This window comes from Solea solea, chromosome 4 (assembly GCF_958295425.1).
Source record: "Solea solea chromosome 4, fSolSol10.1, whole genome shotgun sequence".
NCBI classification, from domain to species: domain Eukaryota; kingdom Metazoa; phylum Chordata; class Actinopteri; order Pleuronectiformes; family Soleidae; genus Solea; species Solea solea.
In genome coordinates this window covers 1,035,235-1,052,585 of record NC_081137.1, presented here as the reverse complement: position 1 = coordinate 1,052,585, position 17,351 = coordinate 1,035,235, and the positions used below count along the sequence as shown (strand labels likewise).

Sequence of the window (17,351 nt, the reverse complement as noted above, 5' to 3'; positions counted from 1 at the left end):
GAGTGAGTGGTTTACTAACTTCCGTTTCCTGTTATTTGGGCCTTCTGTCCGTTTGTGTCTACGATATCTTAAGAACATGTTCACATCTTTATCTCACTGTAATACAGACTTTTACAACAGGAAACTGAAGTTTGTCAACCACTCACTCTCCCACACCAAACCCCATAGAGACAATCAGTGATTTTAGCTCACAGGGACACAGGAGCTGCTGGTCTACTGCTGCCTCGTGTGGTCACTGTGTGTCACTGAGGTCAATCTGAAGGAATGATTTAAACGGGAGTCATAAAAATAACACAAATGTGATTTGTCTAAACAAGGCCAACGTGAACAGAGTCACCGTTTTAATCTCATGGTCGAGACAGGCGGAGGCAACAGCTACACTGAGCTAGTAAAGTGAGACTGAAAACACGAAGCAAACGTCAACGAAAAGTTAAAAAGAAAGAAAAAAAGTTTGACGGGATAAACGCCTCTTGTCCCCGCCCGCTGCCCCTGCTCTGCAGCTGTATACACACAAACACTCTCTATTTTGTGTCACCTTCAATCAGACTTGATTAAAAACACGATGGAGGCTAAAATGTGGCCCCCTTCTCTCTCTCCCCTCCACATGCTGTCGTCTATAACCTGATCAATTCATTTACCCAAGTTCCTCCATTGAAAATGTCCTCTCCTTAAACCCTCCCTTCCTTCCTTCCTTCCCTTCCTTCCTCCTGCCGCCATGATGAACGATGACTCGGGGAAAATCAATTCTGCTTAGATGAGCTTGTCGCCTCCAGAGAGACCAGCACAGGGACGAGCCGAGGCCGTGGTACGCGAGCTTCCTCTGGTGGTGTTTGTTTCCTTCACACCAAAGAAAGAAAATCAGTGATTTTAGCTCGCGAGGACACAGGAGCTGCTGGTCTGCTGCTGCCTCGTGTGGTCACTTTGTGTCACTGAGGTCAATCCGGACGAAGGATTTCAAAAGCCAAAGTCACAAAATAAGACATTTGAACTTAGTGATAGAGGCAGCAGTGGATCAACAACTCCTGTGTGCTGTGATGTTAAAATCACTGATTTTGCAGAGTGAGTGGTTTACAGACTTCAGTTTCCTATTATTTGGGCCTTTTGTACTTCAAATAATCGATTTGTCAGTTTGAGTCTACGATATCTTAAGAACACGTTTACATCTTTATCTCACTGTTAGACAGACTTTTCCAAAAGGAAACTGAAGTTGGTAAACCACTCACTCTCCCACACCAAACCCCACAGAGAAAATCAGTGATTTTAGCTCTCGGGGACACAGGAGCTGCTGGTCTACTGCTGCCTCGTGTGGTCACTTTGTGTCACTGAGATAAATGTGAGCAAATATTTTCAAATGCCGAATTGACAAAATAACACATTTGAACTTAGTGATGGAGGCAGCAGTGGATCAACAACTCCTGTGTGCTGTGATGTTAAAATCACTGATTTTCTCTATGGGCTTTGGTGTGGGAGAGACAGAGAGAGTGTTTACAAGCTGAGACGTGGACACAATCTCCTTCAGGAGGCAGTGAACACACCACACAGACCTGACACTTAAAGCAACAGCTCCACCTAGTGGCAGTTTTACTACTTCATTTATTGCAAAGTATGTTTTCTTTTCATGTTTGATCTCAGTGCCGTCATCTTTAAACACAATAAAGTATCAAAGCACCTCAAACAGGAGCACATGGAAGTACGACAGTGTCACCAGACAGAAAACATTTGTCAAGCTTCCATTTTACACAGAGACAAGAAAAGGTCATGTTTTTACTTTATTTAATCTATGAACTTCAAGTTTGTCAACACAAATACATCACACGTGTTTTGAGAGACTTTCAGATTATGATTAACCTGCAAATACAGACTTTTAAATGACTCACTTCACTCCAAACGAGTCACTATTTGCCTTCCATACATTGGGTTCATACAAACTTGCGTATTTTGTTTTCCACATTCAAGGCGTCTTCATCATAAATCAGATTTTCCTTCCTCTGCTCGTTGTTCACTATAAGAAAACACACAAGATAATTCACATTTTTACTTTAAATGCAAGTTCTTTATCAACAAAAGTGAATTACTTTCAGACTCAAACAAACGTAAACAACGGAGAAAAATAAAAGCTGACAAAAAAAAACAACCTTTAAATTAATTATATCTGGCTGTTTATTGTGTTTATTTTATGAAACGACGCTCAAGCATGACTCAGCACATGAAACCATGATTTAGCAGATCTGAGAGCATGACACAGCAAGTTTTAGAGTCTGACTCCAAAGGTATGAAACCACGATTTAGCAGGTTTGAGAGCATGACTCAGCAAAGTTGTTCGTACAACTGCATAGTTATGAGAGCATGATTAATGAGAAATGAGAGCATGACCCAGCACATATGAAAACATGACTCAGGAAGGTATGAAACCCTGATTTAGCAAGTTCAAGAGTATGACTCCATGGTTATGAGAGCATGATTTACAAGATATGAGAGCATGACGTAGCACATATGAAAACATGAGAGGGAAAGTGTGAAACCATGATCTAGCAGGTTTGAGAGCATGACTCGTCAGGGATGACTGAGGCTACGCGTTGCTTTCATACGACACCTTTGTTTCAGACTCCGCCTCCTTCTCTGAAATGGTGTGGATGGACACTTTGACGTCGCCGCCTCCATCGTTTCCTCGCCTCTCACTGGACAGCAGCGCCTGGCAGACTTCCTGCTCCTCCTCCTCCTCCTCCTCTGTGATTGGGTCCGAGCGGGGCGGGCCAATGGCTTGTTGCTGGCTCCGACACATCGCCGCCCCGCCGGACGATGCGGGGTCGGACCCAAAGTTAGCCGTAGTCTCCGCGCCGATCTCCTCCGCCCCCGTTCTGCAGTTGAGGATGAGCGGCGGCAGCGGGACGCTCCGTGCCAGCTCCTCGATGTGGCGGGCGAACTCCATGGTCTTGAACTGCGTGACCTTGGCGAGCTCCAGCGTCTTGGCCGACGTGATGATCGGAATGCGCTTGGCGACCTCGAAGGCCTTCTGCAGCTTCTCGGCGCCCTCGCTGCGGAACAGCTCGTTGATGGCTTTCTCGGTTTTCTTGAGGTGGCTGCTGACCATGCAGAGCCGCGCCACGTTCAGGATCATGGTGATGGTGAAGGCCACCAGGCACACGATGACGTAGTACAGGCCCAGGCCGCTCTCCGTGTACGCGACGCGCAGCGTGACCGTGTAGTTCTGGGTCTCGCCGGCGCCGATGGAGGCCACGCACGTGTAGCGGCCTCGATCGTCGAAGGAGACGCTGCTAATGTTGAGGACGCCATTGTCCTGAATCTGCCACTTCCCACCTGAGACAAGAACAAAACTTTATTGACAGTTTGTGTTGTGTTCATTCACACATGCACAGCTGTATCACATCATCTTTAGTCTTGTTTGTATGATTTCACTTTCAGTTTCAAGCACTTTCAAGGTTTTCGCGACACATTGCGGTTGTGTTAAATTGCACGCACAAAAGAAATGATTGTGTCACTTTATCGCCACAATAAAAGAGACGGTTTTGTATATTCGTAACAGCAGGACGACTATAAATCAGATTAAAACACAATAAACAAAAAGGGGCCACAATATTAGGGACACTGTCTTTCACTGCGTGTCAGCGACATTTGGTCAAGTTCAAACCGAGCACGATGATCTACTGGGACTTTTTCATAGCTCTTGTTGTGAAAGAAATGTATTTATTATTTAAAGCACGTTATCCAAACTTTTCAAACCCGTTTTTTGGACATTAAAAGGCCTCTTTGTGTCTCTTTGTGTCTCTCACCTGCGTCGCCCTCGCCCAGCAGAGCTCCCTTGGAGTCGTACCACTTTACGCCGCCATGAATCCTCCCGGTCACGTTGCACTCGATGAGCGAGTCCGATCCCTCCTTCACCACCACGTCCCGGCCGGTGGGGCCATCGGCGGTGACCTCTGACCTGTTCTGAGCCGCGTCTGCCACCTGCAGGAGCAGGACGGCGAGCAGCAGGTGTGACAGGGACATGACGAACAGACACGCGGCTCCACACAAAAAAACCTGCAGAACAGGAAAAGTCAACAGTCGTCACTCGCACAGCAACACGGGGAAAATACTTGTACTGCTTCCTCATCACATAATGTTACATTTAAGTGATTTATCTAAAATATGACTCTGATTATGATTCATTTCATGATAAAAGCGCTGGTCTGTGTTGTTGTCTCTCAAAAACGCACTAAACTACAAGTACACACAGTGAAATTCGATCATATTTCATCTCTGAGACTGTTTGGCAGTAAAAAGCCTGGACGAACACTTTTAAAATAGCATTATTTTACTATTTTCTGGTGATTCATGTGATACATTGTTGATTTTGAAGCTAAAACCAAAGTGAATTCTCACCTGCAGATCAAACAGAGAACACCTTCATCCACCTTCAAACATCATTCAGCAGTTTTGTGTCTCATTGATTTTAAGTTGAACGCGAACAAAAACACAACGTCCACTTCCTGGTCCAGCGCAGGTAGAAGTGAGTGGGCGTGGTTTGTTGCGATTTCCATCCGTGCAGGTGTTCTTCTTCTTTTTCTACTTGATTTTCTTTTCATTATACAATACCGCCACCCGCTGTACCGGACTGTGAAGGACTGGATGTTAAGCGTTTGTACGTAATTACGAGACTACCAAATTAAAATAATACCTTGAACTTTGATTCAATTTAAATTAAACTGAACTATGTTGCCTTTTGTTGGCTGGTGGATTCACACACTATGTAATAAGAATAATAACAATAAACGTTTTATCCATTAATGAACTGATTTTGTTGTGGTTGACACGTTACATGGTCAGTGTTAAAATAAGGATCATAAATGACAAATTGCTTATCCACAAAAAATAATTATTTTATTATTTTATTCGTTTCATTAACTTACACACACGCACACACACACACACACACTCATACTGTATGTATCCTTTTTTTCATTTATTTGTAAGTTGTGGATGTTTTTCACGTCATTAATATCTAAATAGTTTTATTTTGATAATCCCGGAAAATACATTTTAATCTTATTGTTGATTAATTTGATTAATACTTGCGTCAAGCGACCTTTCGAGCATTGGAGATAAACCGGTAGTGGGTAGGGTTCTGTCGTCAAAATAAAGTAATTTTAAAAAAAATGTTCAAGCTTAAGTGAGATAGTAAGCGTTCAAAATGTTCTCAAATATGTCCATAAATGTAAAAATATAGACAAAAATAATCATACGAAGCCCTCTGCATATCTCTCACGTCACATAATGTCTCGTTCTTTCGAAAGTATTCTGAAGATTTGTTTTGTTTTATTTTATTTTATTTTGAAGATCTCTACCGGAATATGTGTGATGCTAGTGTGGCTAACAGTTTGGACGTGCTCAGTGAAAACAAACCGTGACGTGGCTAATCCTGCCGCACATAAAGTCAGAGAGACAGCGAGAGAGAGAAACGCAGATTATTCGCAGATTTATAGAAGATTGAAGAATTTGGAATCTGTCAACATCTAAACTAAGTCCTGAAAACAAAGACGATAAATCTCTATTTTTCGGGAAGGCGTCTGTTCTAGCGGCTAGCTGCTGCTCATAGCCTCCAGAGCTAACAACACACACACACACACACACACACGGAGAAAAGGTAAGTTTGCAGCATAAGTGTGAAAGTGCGACTTTTCTAATGTCAACAACTAAGATTTTATGGACAGTAAAACAGTAAATAAGCGGACATGATGCTACATAAGACTTGTCCTACATGGTAACGCTAAAGTGTTGTTAGCATTACAGCACTGCTTCACCTGACACTGTCACCTTCAGAATATCAATAATATTTTTAAATATTATAAAGTATTTCATATATATATATATATATATATATATATATATATATGTGTATATGTATATATATGTGTGCGTGTGCATTTGCTAAAATCCCAAGTAAAAAAATTCCTCACCTTTATGGGGGTCCAGCTGTGTTGAATTAAATTGATTGTACTTGATCAGGAAAGGTACACACCTGTCTATATAAGATCTTACAGCTTGCAGTGTACGTCAGAGCAAAAGAGGGTCTGAATACTTTTTGTGTATATATATATATATATATATATATATATATATATATATATGTGTATATGTAAGAATCTAATTGTAAGGTTCCTTCATGCAAGTCTTAATCGAATATTAAACGAACACCAAATTAATCGTCATGAAAAACCATTTTTCAGCTTCTTAAATTGTGAATACTTTCTGGTTTCTTTGCTCCATAGAAACAGGTATTTTCATCACGTTTGTAAACACATGCATTGCAAACCGAATCCCAATAATCTTAAAAGTACACGATTGTACGTACTTTGCGCTCAGCTCAAACAGTGGACATGAAAACAAGACACTGTGTGTGGGATTTAAACACAGTTCTTCTCTCACTGTTTTTGTGTCTTTTTGAAGGCATGAATTAAAATGTCTGACAGCGAAGCTTCAGCAGCTGAGGGTCAGGAGGTCACGGCAGGAGGAGGAGCACGTGCAGAGGAGACACCCGACGCGCCACTGACTCCACCCGATGTTTCCACTGACGTAGCCCCGACGAGGAAGGCCAGGAGGAGAGCAGAGGTTAAACCTGCTGCTCAGGAAGAGGAGAAGGAGGAAGAAGGAAAGGAAGTGGAGGAGCCAAGTGAAGGAAAGCAGCTGCCAAAGGTAGAAAAGAAGTGATCACTGGCTATTCCATTCCGACGATTCCATTAGGATTAGTTTGGCTTTGAAAATAGCAACAGAGTTTGTGACTACTGCCATGAAATCCAAATAAATCCAGGCGGGTTTAGAGAGAATCGCGATGCCACCTCACTCAGCCCACTTCTTGGCATTTTTCGATCTCAGGCATTAACAGAAGAGGAGCACAAGCTCCGTTTTCTGTCTCTCACTTGTTTTTTTTTGTCGTCCTGTCAGTCGTCCAGTGAGTCGGCAGTGTCTCAGGCTGGTTGGGGTTACTGGGGCAGCTGGGGGAAATCCATCTTGTCCACAGCAACAGCCACTGTGGCCACTGTGGGTGAGTGTGTGCACACACACGCACACACACACACACACAGATTCTCTGATAGCTACTGTGTGAACACCTGTCTCTATTCACAGGTCAAGGCCTCACTCAGGTGATCGAGAAAGCCGAGACGTCGCTGGGAATCCCGAGTCCCACCGATCTGTCGGCGCAGGTGGAGGAAGAAGAGAAACAGCAGCGTGAGGCCACTGAACTTTTGTCATTGTTTAACGTTAGCCCTGCATCGTTTAGCGCACTGCCAACACGGCCCAGACAAGAAATAATTCTTGTATTATAATAATAATAATAATAATAACAATACTAGTTTTTAAATGTAGCCACTTTCAGACTTTTATTTAAAATTAGGAAAAACTCTGAAACAAGCAAAAACAATTCTGTCACGTTTTGCTTGTATTTAGTCTTCCTGTATTGGATTAAGGTGACGTTAAGAATTAACTGCCATGTAAATTTTGCCACTTTCAGACAGTGATGTGCCTTTAAAATGAGGAAACATTTGAGAAAATTTAGCTTTAAACAAGTAAAAAAAACAAACTTATTTTATTACATTTGCACACACTGGAATAACAGCCATGTTTACATTTCTTTTGTTGGGTAAAAATTCTTAAAACTAGCTTGTTTTTTAATGAAATTTAAAAAACATGTAGACTTTGATGTGCCTTAAAAATGAGGACAGCAAAAAAAGTTCTGTCATGTAAGAAATTTAGCTTGAATTGAATCTTGCTTTACTTTTTTAGAATTTCTTCCATTTACTTCCTAAACCCACTGGAATAACTGCCCTGCTTAATATTTCTTGTTTTTAAGAGAAAGCAAACTTCGTTGGGTTAAAATTCTTTAAATCAAAACTCTTTCTCTGTTCCTCAATTTAAATCTAGAAAATCAGCTGTGATATTAAAACACAGTTAGATACACACATTTTTCTTGTGCTAAACATACTCGCCAAGATGATTGAAAGTCAAATATTTGCAGCGTGAACGACGTGACACATTTCATGTGTCGTGTCAGTTTCTCCCGCAGATAACGGCGGCAGCGAGTCGGACAGAGCAGGGGGCGGAGCTATGGGAATGTTTTCATCGCTCTCCAGCGTCGTCCAAAGCACCGTAAGTGTGATGAGCTCCAAAAAATCAAGCGTTAGTTCTTTGGTCTTGGGTCTCTCAGTTCTGGCCTTGGGTCCTCCTGTCCAGCTGAACTAATACTTTGACTTCTCTCACTGACCTGAAACGTCCTCACAGGGGAAGACGGTGATCAGTGGAGGTCTGGATGCTCTGGAGTTTATCGGAAAGAAGACAATGGACGTGATCGCAGAAGGGGACCCGGGTTTCAAGAAGACCAAAGGTCTGATGAGCAGGAACAACACTCTGTCACAGGTGAACACACTGAGTAACAACAACACTCTGTCACAGGTGAACACACTGAGTAACAACAACACTCTGTCACAGGTGAACACACTGAGTAACAACAACACTCTGTCGCAGGTGAACACACTGAGTAACAACAACACTCTGTCACAGGTGAACACACTGAGCAACAACAACACTGTCGCAGGTGAACACACTGAGTAACAACAACACTCTGTCACAGGTGAACACACTGAGCAACAACAACACTGTCACAGGTGAACACACTGAGTAACAAGAACACTCTGTCACAGGTGAACACACTGAGTAACAACAACACTCTGTCACAGGTGAACACACTGCGTAACAACAACTCTGTCACAGGTGAACACACTGAGTAACAACAACACTCTGTCACAGGTGAACACACTGAGTAACAACAACACTGTCACAGGTGAACACACTGAGTAACAACAACACTCTGTCACAGGTGAACACACTGCGTAACAACAACACTCTGTCACAGGTGAACACACTGAGTAACAACAACACTCTGTCGCAGGTGAACACACTGAGTAACAACAACACTCTGTCACAGGTGAACACACTGCGTAACAACAACACTGTCGCAGGTGAACACACTGAGTAACAACAACACTCTGTCACAGGTGAACACACTGCGTAACAACAACACTGTCGCAGGTGAACACACTGAGTAACAACAACACTCTGTCACAGGTGAACACACTGCGTAACAACAACTCTGTCACAGGTGAACACACTGAGTAACAACAACACTCTGTCACAGGTGAACACACTGAGTAACAACAACACTGTCGCAGGTGAACACACTGAGTAACAACAACACTCTGTCACAGGTGAACACACTGCGTAACAACAACACTGTCGCAGGTGAACACACTGAGTAACAACAACACTCTGTCGCAGGTGAACACACTGAGTAACAACAACACTGTCACAGGTGAACACACTGAGTAACAACAACACTCTGTCACAGGTGAACACACTGAGTAACAACAACACTCTGTCGCAGGTGAACACACTGAGTAACAACAACACTCTGTCGCAGGTGAACACACTGAGTAACAACAACACTCTGTCGCAGGTGAACACACTGAGTAACAACAACACTCTGTCGCAGGTGAACACACTGAGTAACAACAACACTCTGTCACAGGTGAACACACTGAGTGATACTGTGTTCCATGTAAAAGAAGAACCTTTGTTGTTTTACTTATGGCCGCAGTCAAGTCTCTCACTTGTGTCTCAGGTGTTGAGGGAGGCGAAGGAGCGAGAGGAGCTTCAGGCGGCAGAAGAAGACGAGTCGCCAGACTCGCAGAAGAAGGTGGTCGCTCACTACGGCATGCTGTTCGACGAGTTTCAGGGTCTGTCGCACCTCGAGGCTCTGGAGATCCTGTCCCGGGAGAGTGAGTCTAAGGTAGAAGCGAGGCACTTTGACTTGAGGCTGAAAAGACGCAACAGAGACGACGACGGAGTCTGACGTGTTTGTTTCGCGCTGCAGGTGAAGTCCGTGCTGACCACGCTGTCCGGAGACGAGCTGCGACAGCTCAGGGGAGAGCTGGACGACATCAAGGACTCGTTCTCCCTGGTGGAGTTTGACGACGAGGACGTCGACGAGCAGAAGGGTATAGATTTAAATTCAAGCAATTTGAATTCATTTGACCTGCGAGGACAGATTCTTCGTTTCTGTTTGCAGATGAAGACGGATCAGAATTTGAGAAGGAGTTGGCGACGGCTTTGGAGGGTTTGAGTGTTTCCACCACAGTGGACAAACTCAGCAAAGTAAGACTGACACTTCCTTCAAAATTTTGAGGTGCCGATCGTCATCGCTGCCACTTGGCGTGTTGTTTATCTCCCTCACCAAACCCCATAGAGAAAATCAGGGATTTTAACATCACAGCACACAGGAGTTGTTGATCTAACGTTCTACTAAGTTCTAATGACTTATTTTGTGACTTTGGCTTTTAAAAACCTTTGTTCAGATTTACCTCAGTGATACAAAGTGACCACAAGAGGCAGCAGTAGACAAGCCGCTCCTGTGAGCTAAAATCCCTGATTTTCTCTATGGGGTTTGGTGTGGGAGAGTGAGCGCTTTACAAACTTGAGTTTCCTTTTGGACAAGTGTGTTAAACAGCGAGATAAAGACGGGAACGTGTCCTGAAGACGTCGTAGACTTAAACGGACGTAGTTTTTATTGAGTCAATCATTTGTTGAGTCGCTATAATTTGTCTCCTTTCTTGTGTCCTTACATTTTTTTTTTTATTCTGTTATTCTCTCTTCATTTTCCAGCTTTTTCATTAACCAAAGAAGAAGCCATGTGGAGTAAACACAGGACATAGATTCATTATTTTTTTTGTTCATTATTATTTTTCCTCCATCAGGCATGTAAGAACACCTGCAGTCAGATCAGTCACATGACTCAGACTGAGAGGGAAGGAGGAGAAGGCGAGAAGAAAACTCCCGCTGTTGAGGTTTGACAGATTTCTTTTGTCTCTAATTTAACTTTTCTAGTGCTACTTTTATATTTGTGTGTATTTTTTTAATTTTTTTATTTTCCGTCTGAATCTTGTCAGGAGATTCACGCAGCAGCCATCAGGAGTCTGGCGGAGCTGACGGCTCGATCCATCGAGCTTTTCCACAAACTGGCGGAGAAGATCCTCCTCTCTGGTGACGCCACAGACGCCAGCGTCCTGTCACAGTGAGTGGACTTTGTATTTATACATTGTGACATTATGACATGTGTATATGTGTGTATATATGCATGTGTGTGTGTGTGTATATATATGTGTATATATGTATATATATATATATATATATGTGTGTATATATATGTATATATGTATATATATATGTGTGTGTGTGTGTGTGTGTGTATATATATATGTGTATATATGTATGTATATATATATATATATATGTGTGTGTGTGTGTGTGTGTGTGTGTGTATGACAGTTACAGGAATCGTTTGATTGCCTCAAAAGGTTGTGCAACAAAATATTAAGTTAAGGGTACCATCATTTTTGTCCAGGCCTGTTTCATGAGTTTATTTTTTTAAATAATTCTGTTGAAGCATGATTGAAAAGCATGTTTGTTCTTTGTTCTCTCACTGAACATGTTTTTGTGTTTCCTCAGGTTAACCGTCGTTCTGTGTAAAGAACTCTCGCTGCTCTCCAAGAAGTTCACGTCTTGTTTAACCACGGTGGGGGTAGGTGTGAATAAATATTAAAAAAAAAAATGTAATTGTATTTTTGGTTTTGTTTTTAAATTTCACTGGCAAAAAAAAAAAAAAAAAGTTTTTGAATTAAGTGAGCGAATCAAACGCCTCGTAAGGTATAATCTGAAATCTAATCAACCAAACGTTCTGTTTCACAGTCAAACGAGAAGGGGGACGTCCTCAACCCACTGATTACCGGAGTCTTTTTAGAGGTTTGTGTCATGTTGCTATGGCCACGCACACATGTATTCTCCAAGCTGTCCTATGAATGTAAAGCAGAATATTTTTGTATTATCAGTTTACATTGATGGTACATTTTTGGCACTTAAGGTGCTAAGAGTATTTGACACTTAACCAAAACTATCAAAGGACTCGCTTCTTTTAAGTGTTTTTCTTAAATGTTTGGGTTTAATGTTGCTTTAAAAAAAATCTACCCATTGAAAATACAAAAAACATGTATATAATTTATCACAGTTTATGTGGCTGGGACATTTTTGGCACTTAAGGTGCTAAGAATGAGTATTTGACACTACACCAAAACTAATAAAAGCAATTTTTAGGTGTTTGTCATTTTACCATGGCAACACAAACGCCTACACATATTCACCCAACTGTCATATAAATATAAAACATAGAAGAGTCAAGAGAATACTTGTCCGTTTTGTTGGAAATGTTTAAAATGAACATTTGATTGTTGGTTAATCTAGAATGATTGAGCGGGTACAAGTACAATGTTGTAACACAATATTTCATGACTCCTCGCAGGCGTCAAACAGCGCTTCCTACATTCAGGACGCTTTCCAGCTTCTGATGCCTGTTCTGGAGATTTCGCACATCCAGAGAAGAACAGATTCCATGGAGCAGTGAGCGGACACTGACCTACGCCACAGCTGATAACTGTGCACTTGGCCACTTAGTATGTTTGTTTGTTTTTTCCTCCTATTTTTAATAAAAACAAAAACCTGTGTGTGTGTGTTGGAGGGTTTTTAGTTTCCAGCTCATGACAAAAACGGTTTCACACCTGAAAGGAAAAACAAGTGTTAACTTGTATATATTTGTTTAAAGGTGATTTAAGAAAAACCATTAAAACTTTTTTGTCATTCCCCTCTCGGTAAACTTGCGATCTACTCTGCAATCCCGAGCTCAAATCTATATTGTTTAATGTTTATCATAATTTTTGACCCATTTTAAGTAAGTTTGCTGGTAATACAGCAGGTGGCAGTGTTTTATAATAAATAGCCAATGGAAGCCAATTCAGAAAAGACATTAATATTATTTATGATCAGGAATAATCAGGTAAATACATGTTTTAGTTAAGATGGATGGGACATTTTTGGCTAATAGTGAGTATTTGACACCACCAAAAGTAATAAAGCAAAAAAATCATCATCATTGGTAATCAATGACATATCTCAGGCTGTGTTATCCTGCCAAAATAAATGTTTTTAATCATGTAGTACATGAGAAATGCAAATTTTGTTTTTTGTTTATGCTAAAAACGTGTTTTTTGCAAACTTCAAGTGTTTGTCTTAAATGTTACTTAAAAAAATCGAACCATTGCAAATGCAAAAAACATGTATATAATTGATGGCAGTTTATGTGGGTGGGACAAATGATCATGATTGCGAATCAGTGTCATATCTCAGGCTGTGTTATCCTGCCAAAATAAATGATTTTATCACGCAGTATATGAAAAACATTGCAAATGTTTTTGTTCATGCTAGAATTTGCAGTTTTTTTGTTTTGTTTGCAAAACTGGCTTCTTTAAGTGTTTAGCATGAAATAATTACCAAATAGAAAAAAAATGTTTGTTTGCCTGAAAAACAATAAAATATTTTTTATTAATTACTATTTGTATTCTTTTATTATATTTAATTTGGGATTTTATTAACTTTCCACTGTTTTTCTAAATGTTATTAATACCCAGTAATTTATATATACTGTGTATATATAGATATTATATTAAATTGTAATTTACATCAAACAAAACTTTATTTATCAAAGCACTTTAAAAACAGCTGAAACTAAAAATAACAATAATGATGATATAAAATGACTTCTAGAAAAAATAAACAACCATTTATCATAAAAATATTAAGGTAAACAAATGTAAGGATATATATTTTCAACATCAACACAAATAAAATAAATAAATAAATATATACATATATAAATAAATAATTAATAAAATAGAATAGAAAATAAATAACATACTAAATACCATTACAAAACAATAAAATATTAATATGAATTACTAATTGTTTTTATTCTTTTTGCATGTTTTCGTCGTTAAAAAAGTCAAATCTGTTGTACTTTCATCTGAAGACCACGTGGTGGCAGCAGCAGCTGCTTCCCGCGGGTCTGAACGCCTCAACTTTGGCGCCGGAAGCGGAAATTCTTTCCTTTCTTGTTTCTGCTTGTTGAAGAGACGCTATTAGGTGAGTCCGCTCTCCAAGTTTAATCCGGTAAAATCTTGACTTTCGGCCGGTCATCCACCACTTTAACAGGTCTCACTTGATTCTCTAGTGATGTTTGTGTCCATGCGCTGTTACATTTCTTTCCTCCGTGTGACACAAAATGTTGGATTTTTAGGTTTTTGGTTGTCTTGCTTCTCCGTGTCGGGTCGGCGGCGACGCCATTTTAGCTCGCCTGCTCAGCACAGGAGCGGGGATTAAAGCGTGCACACTGTCGTTAAAGTGTCGGTGTGCATGTGAAGCACCGACTGCACGGGATTATTGTAGATTATTCTATGTTTGAAGCGAGAAAATTCGTTCAAGTGGCGTCCCGTTAGTCTCGGGAAGCTGGCAAGCTAACCATGTAGCATCACAGTGCTAATAGTAGATTCTCTCTCTTTAAGGGCTCGGTATTAACAGCCCGGTTTATTTGTCCCGGGTCATTAGTGAGAACAGTCTCAATTCCATCAATTCACGTCAAGTCTTAGTGCCATCATCTGTCGGAGTCCGGCGGCAGAGCTTGTTAGCCGGGGCAGAAACACCATGTGACCGGCCTGAATTTATGTGAAGTGATTCAGACCACAGTAGATCCGCGTGGAACATTTCACTGTTTCTGCTGTGAAGTGTGTACATTGATTTCATTAGTTTTCGTATATTATTGTGGTGATACTACGTTGTTTCCTGTAGCTGGTGATGGTGTGTTAGACACGTGACATCACCTGTTCGTGTGTGAGGAGGATGTCTGTATATTCACGGCGTCCAGCTGTGATGGTCATGTGATGTGGTCACCTAAAATATGTTATAATCATTCATTCACAACCGAACACGGTTCAGTGGTTGGAGGAAACTGAAGTTTGTAACGCGCTCACTCTCCCACACCAAAGCCCATAGAGAAAATCAGTGATTTTAACATCACAGCACACAGGAGCTGTTGATCCACTGCTGCCTCCATCAGTGAGTTCAACTGTTATTTTTTGTTTTATTCAGCTTTACCTCCGTGACACAAAGTGACCACATGAGGCAGCAGTAGAGCGGCTCTTCCTGTGTCCCCGCGAGCTAGAATCACCGATTTTCTGTGGGAAAAACATGGAGATAAAGACGTAAACGTGTTAAGATGTCATAGACTTAGGCTGATGTGGATTTTGTAAGGTGAGGGTTTTTCTCAAGTGGATGTAATTGAATTTTCCTTGTTTCTCGGGCTGTTTTCTGGTGCTAGTTATTCCTTAAACTGCTGAGTGGGTCTGACTCAACACCACGTGACATGAAGCCTGCCATGTTTACGTTGAGCTGTGAGCACTTCCTCTTCATTACGCCATGACGGGAGGCTGTGATTGGTCAAGAAGCAGCGCGTTATGTCCGCTGTCGTGTGTGTACTGTGTAGTTTACGGTGTTTGTGACCACGTCTCCCTCTCTCCCCCTCGCAGACGATGGCTCCTCGTAAAGGGAAGGAGAAGAAGGAGGAGCAGGTCATCAGTCTTGGTCCTCAGGTGGCCGAAGGAGAGAACGTGTTTGGCGTCTGCCACATCTTCGCCTCCTTCAACGACACCTTCGTCCACGTCACCGACCTCTCCGGGAAGTAAGTCGCGTCAGTAAAGGGGAGACGAACACAAGCTGGGAATTTAATAACAATTACCGACATTGACCTTTTTCCCTCCCCGTGTTTCCAGGGAGACAATCTGCCGTGTGACCGGCGGCATGAAGGTGAAGGCCGACAGAGACGAGTCGTCTCCCTACGCCGCCATGTTGGCGGCCCAGGACGTCGCCCAGCGCTGCAAAGAACTGGGCATCACAGCGCTGCACATCAAGCTGAGGGCCACCGGAGGGAACAGGTGAGACTCACCTGTGCCAGGTCACAATGATATAATAATAAAAATCAATCATTAAAATGACCAGTGTTTTATAAAGTACCTTATTAAAGATGACTTTTAAAGAGTAAAGTTAAAGTATATAAGTATATGAGGAGTTGGGATTGAGCCATGGTGGCTCAGTGGTTGGGCGAGTTGTTTCACAACTGGAAGGTTGTGGGTTAAATTCCTGGCTCGGCTCGTCTGTGTCCGCGAGCAAAGACACTTCACCGCCGTGTTGCAGCATGTGAATGTGAAGTGAGTGAAAACTGTGGCGTTAAAGCGGCTCACCATACAGACCATAATACCAACTCTTCTGATGTTTGGTCGTAACGAGGAGAGTGAGAGGAAATGTCGTGGAGACAGACGTCCGCTTCCGCTTCCTCTGCTGCTTATCCTGCGTGTGTCATTTTATTTCTTGCGAGATCTTATCTGCGACTCTGCAGCTGTTAAATTATGGTAAAACATAAAATCAATCAAAGCAACATATCAATAATATACTGTGTATTGTCTATACGGTGACATGAGACAAGATCTGGTCTTAGGTTTAGAATTGTCCTGGTTTTAAAGGCTGTTGCATTGACAATCATATTATATTGATTAAGGTCATAGATGACTTTTTTTAAAGTTGCTTAATTACACTTTTATTTAATTTTAAAGTGAATTACTTGTAGCAGAATTTGACCATGTTAATAGTGGAAGTCTTGGATTTATATGTACAAAAAGCCAAAGAAATGAAGCAGTTATGATCAGAAATAAAAGGTTATACTTGTAACAGTGGATTAGTGTGTGTGTGTGTAGTTCTCTGTCCACGTATATCTCCTGTATCAGGATTAAGACAGAAAAAAAACATCTGGTTGAGTTTGACGTCTCTGTTTCAGGACAAAGACTCCAGGTCCTGGAGCTCAGTCTGCGCTCCGAGCTCTGGCTCGGTCCGGCATGAAGATCGGGCGCATCGGTGAGTGCGAGCCTCAAACTCACAGACACACGGCGCTCATCGGCAGATCAGAATCCTCATGTCTGACTTTCTTCTTGTTGTGTTTGTGCAGAGGATGTCACTCCCATCCCGTCAGACTCGACCAGGAGGAAGGGCGGTCGCCGCGGTCGTCGTCTGTAAATCCACACGCATTTTTTTTCCTGACAATAAAAAGATTTCAGTCGAAGAAAAAAACACTTGAGTTCTGACCCGTCTGTTCACACCTGAACTCAAAAATGTGAGTCTCTGCTGCAGAAACTTTCTGTAGATGCAGTTCCCCTTTAGGTCCACACGATGGCGGCAGCAGCACAGATAAACCTGAATTATTATAGATTTTCCCATGTTTCTTAACCTCGTCTTCTTCTCTGACGACCGTGATACCCGGTGTATATAATACACGTCATAAAGCCGCGTGTGACTTAAACACAGACATGCTGCAA

The 17,351-nt window shown here is 41.7% G+C and overlaps 3 protein-coding genes across 4 annotated transcripts; 2 read left to right on the top strand and 1 right to left on the bottom strand.

Moving 5' to 3' along the window:
* Positions 1-1,751: 1,751 nt before the first annotated feature.
* Positions 1,752-4,523, bottom strand: LOC131457976 (microfibrillar-associated protein 3-like). The gene is made up of 4 exons (XM_058626537.1): positions 4,384-4,523; positions 3,792-4,041; positions 2,594-3,318; positions 1,752-2,002 (listed from the first exon to the last, which is right to left on the bottom strand). The coding sequence occupies exons 2-4, from the start codon at positions 4,006-4,008 to the stop codon at positions 2,000-2,002; spliced, it is 945 nt and encodes a 314-aa protein (XP_058482520.1). The 5' UTR covers positions 4,009-4,041; positions 4,384-4,523; the 3' UTR covers positions 1,752-1,999.
* An 859-nt stretch (positions 4,524-5,382) lies between these two features.
* fam114a2 (family with sequence similarity 114 member A2) lies at positions 5,383-12,605 on the top strand. Its single transcript, XM_058626532.1, has 14 exons — positions 5,383-5,644; positions 6,448-6,693; positions 6,943-7,042; positions 7,126-7,227; positions 8,051-8,145; positions 8,278-8,412; positions 9,674-9,841; positions 9,926-10,049; positions 10,121-10,206; positions 10,806-10,895; positions 10,998-11,122; positions 11,557-11,629; positions 11,797-11,850; positions 12,404-12,605. The coding sequence occupies exons 2-14, from the start codon at positions 6,460-6,462 to the stop codon at positions 12,503-12,505; spliced, it is 1,488 nt and encodes a 495-aa protein (XP_058482515.1). The 5' UTR covers positions 5,383-5,644; positions 6,448-6,459; the 3' UTR covers positions 12,506-12,605.
* A 1,378-nt stretch (positions 12,606-13,983) lies between these two features.
* Positions 13,984-17,106, top strand: rps14 (ribosomal protein S14). Of its 2 annotated transcripts, none has more exons than XM_058626538.1 (5): positions 13,984-14,076; positions 15,516-15,667; positions 15,759-15,920; positions 16,817-16,893; positions 16,985-17,106. In XM_058626538.1, the coding sequence occupies exons 2-5, from the start codon at positions 15,519-15,521 to the stop codon at positions 17,050-17,052; spliced, it is 456 nt and encodes a 151-aa protein (XP_058482521.1). In that variant the 5' UTR covers positions 13,984-14,076; positions 15,516-15,518; the 3' UTR covers positions 17,053-17,106. The 2 variants fall into 2 exon arrangements, with proteins under 2 accessions (XP_058482521.1, XP_058482522.1); XM_058626539.1 differs by having other exon boundaries at positions 14,071-14,145.
* Positions 17,107-17,351: the final 245 nt, after the last annotated feature.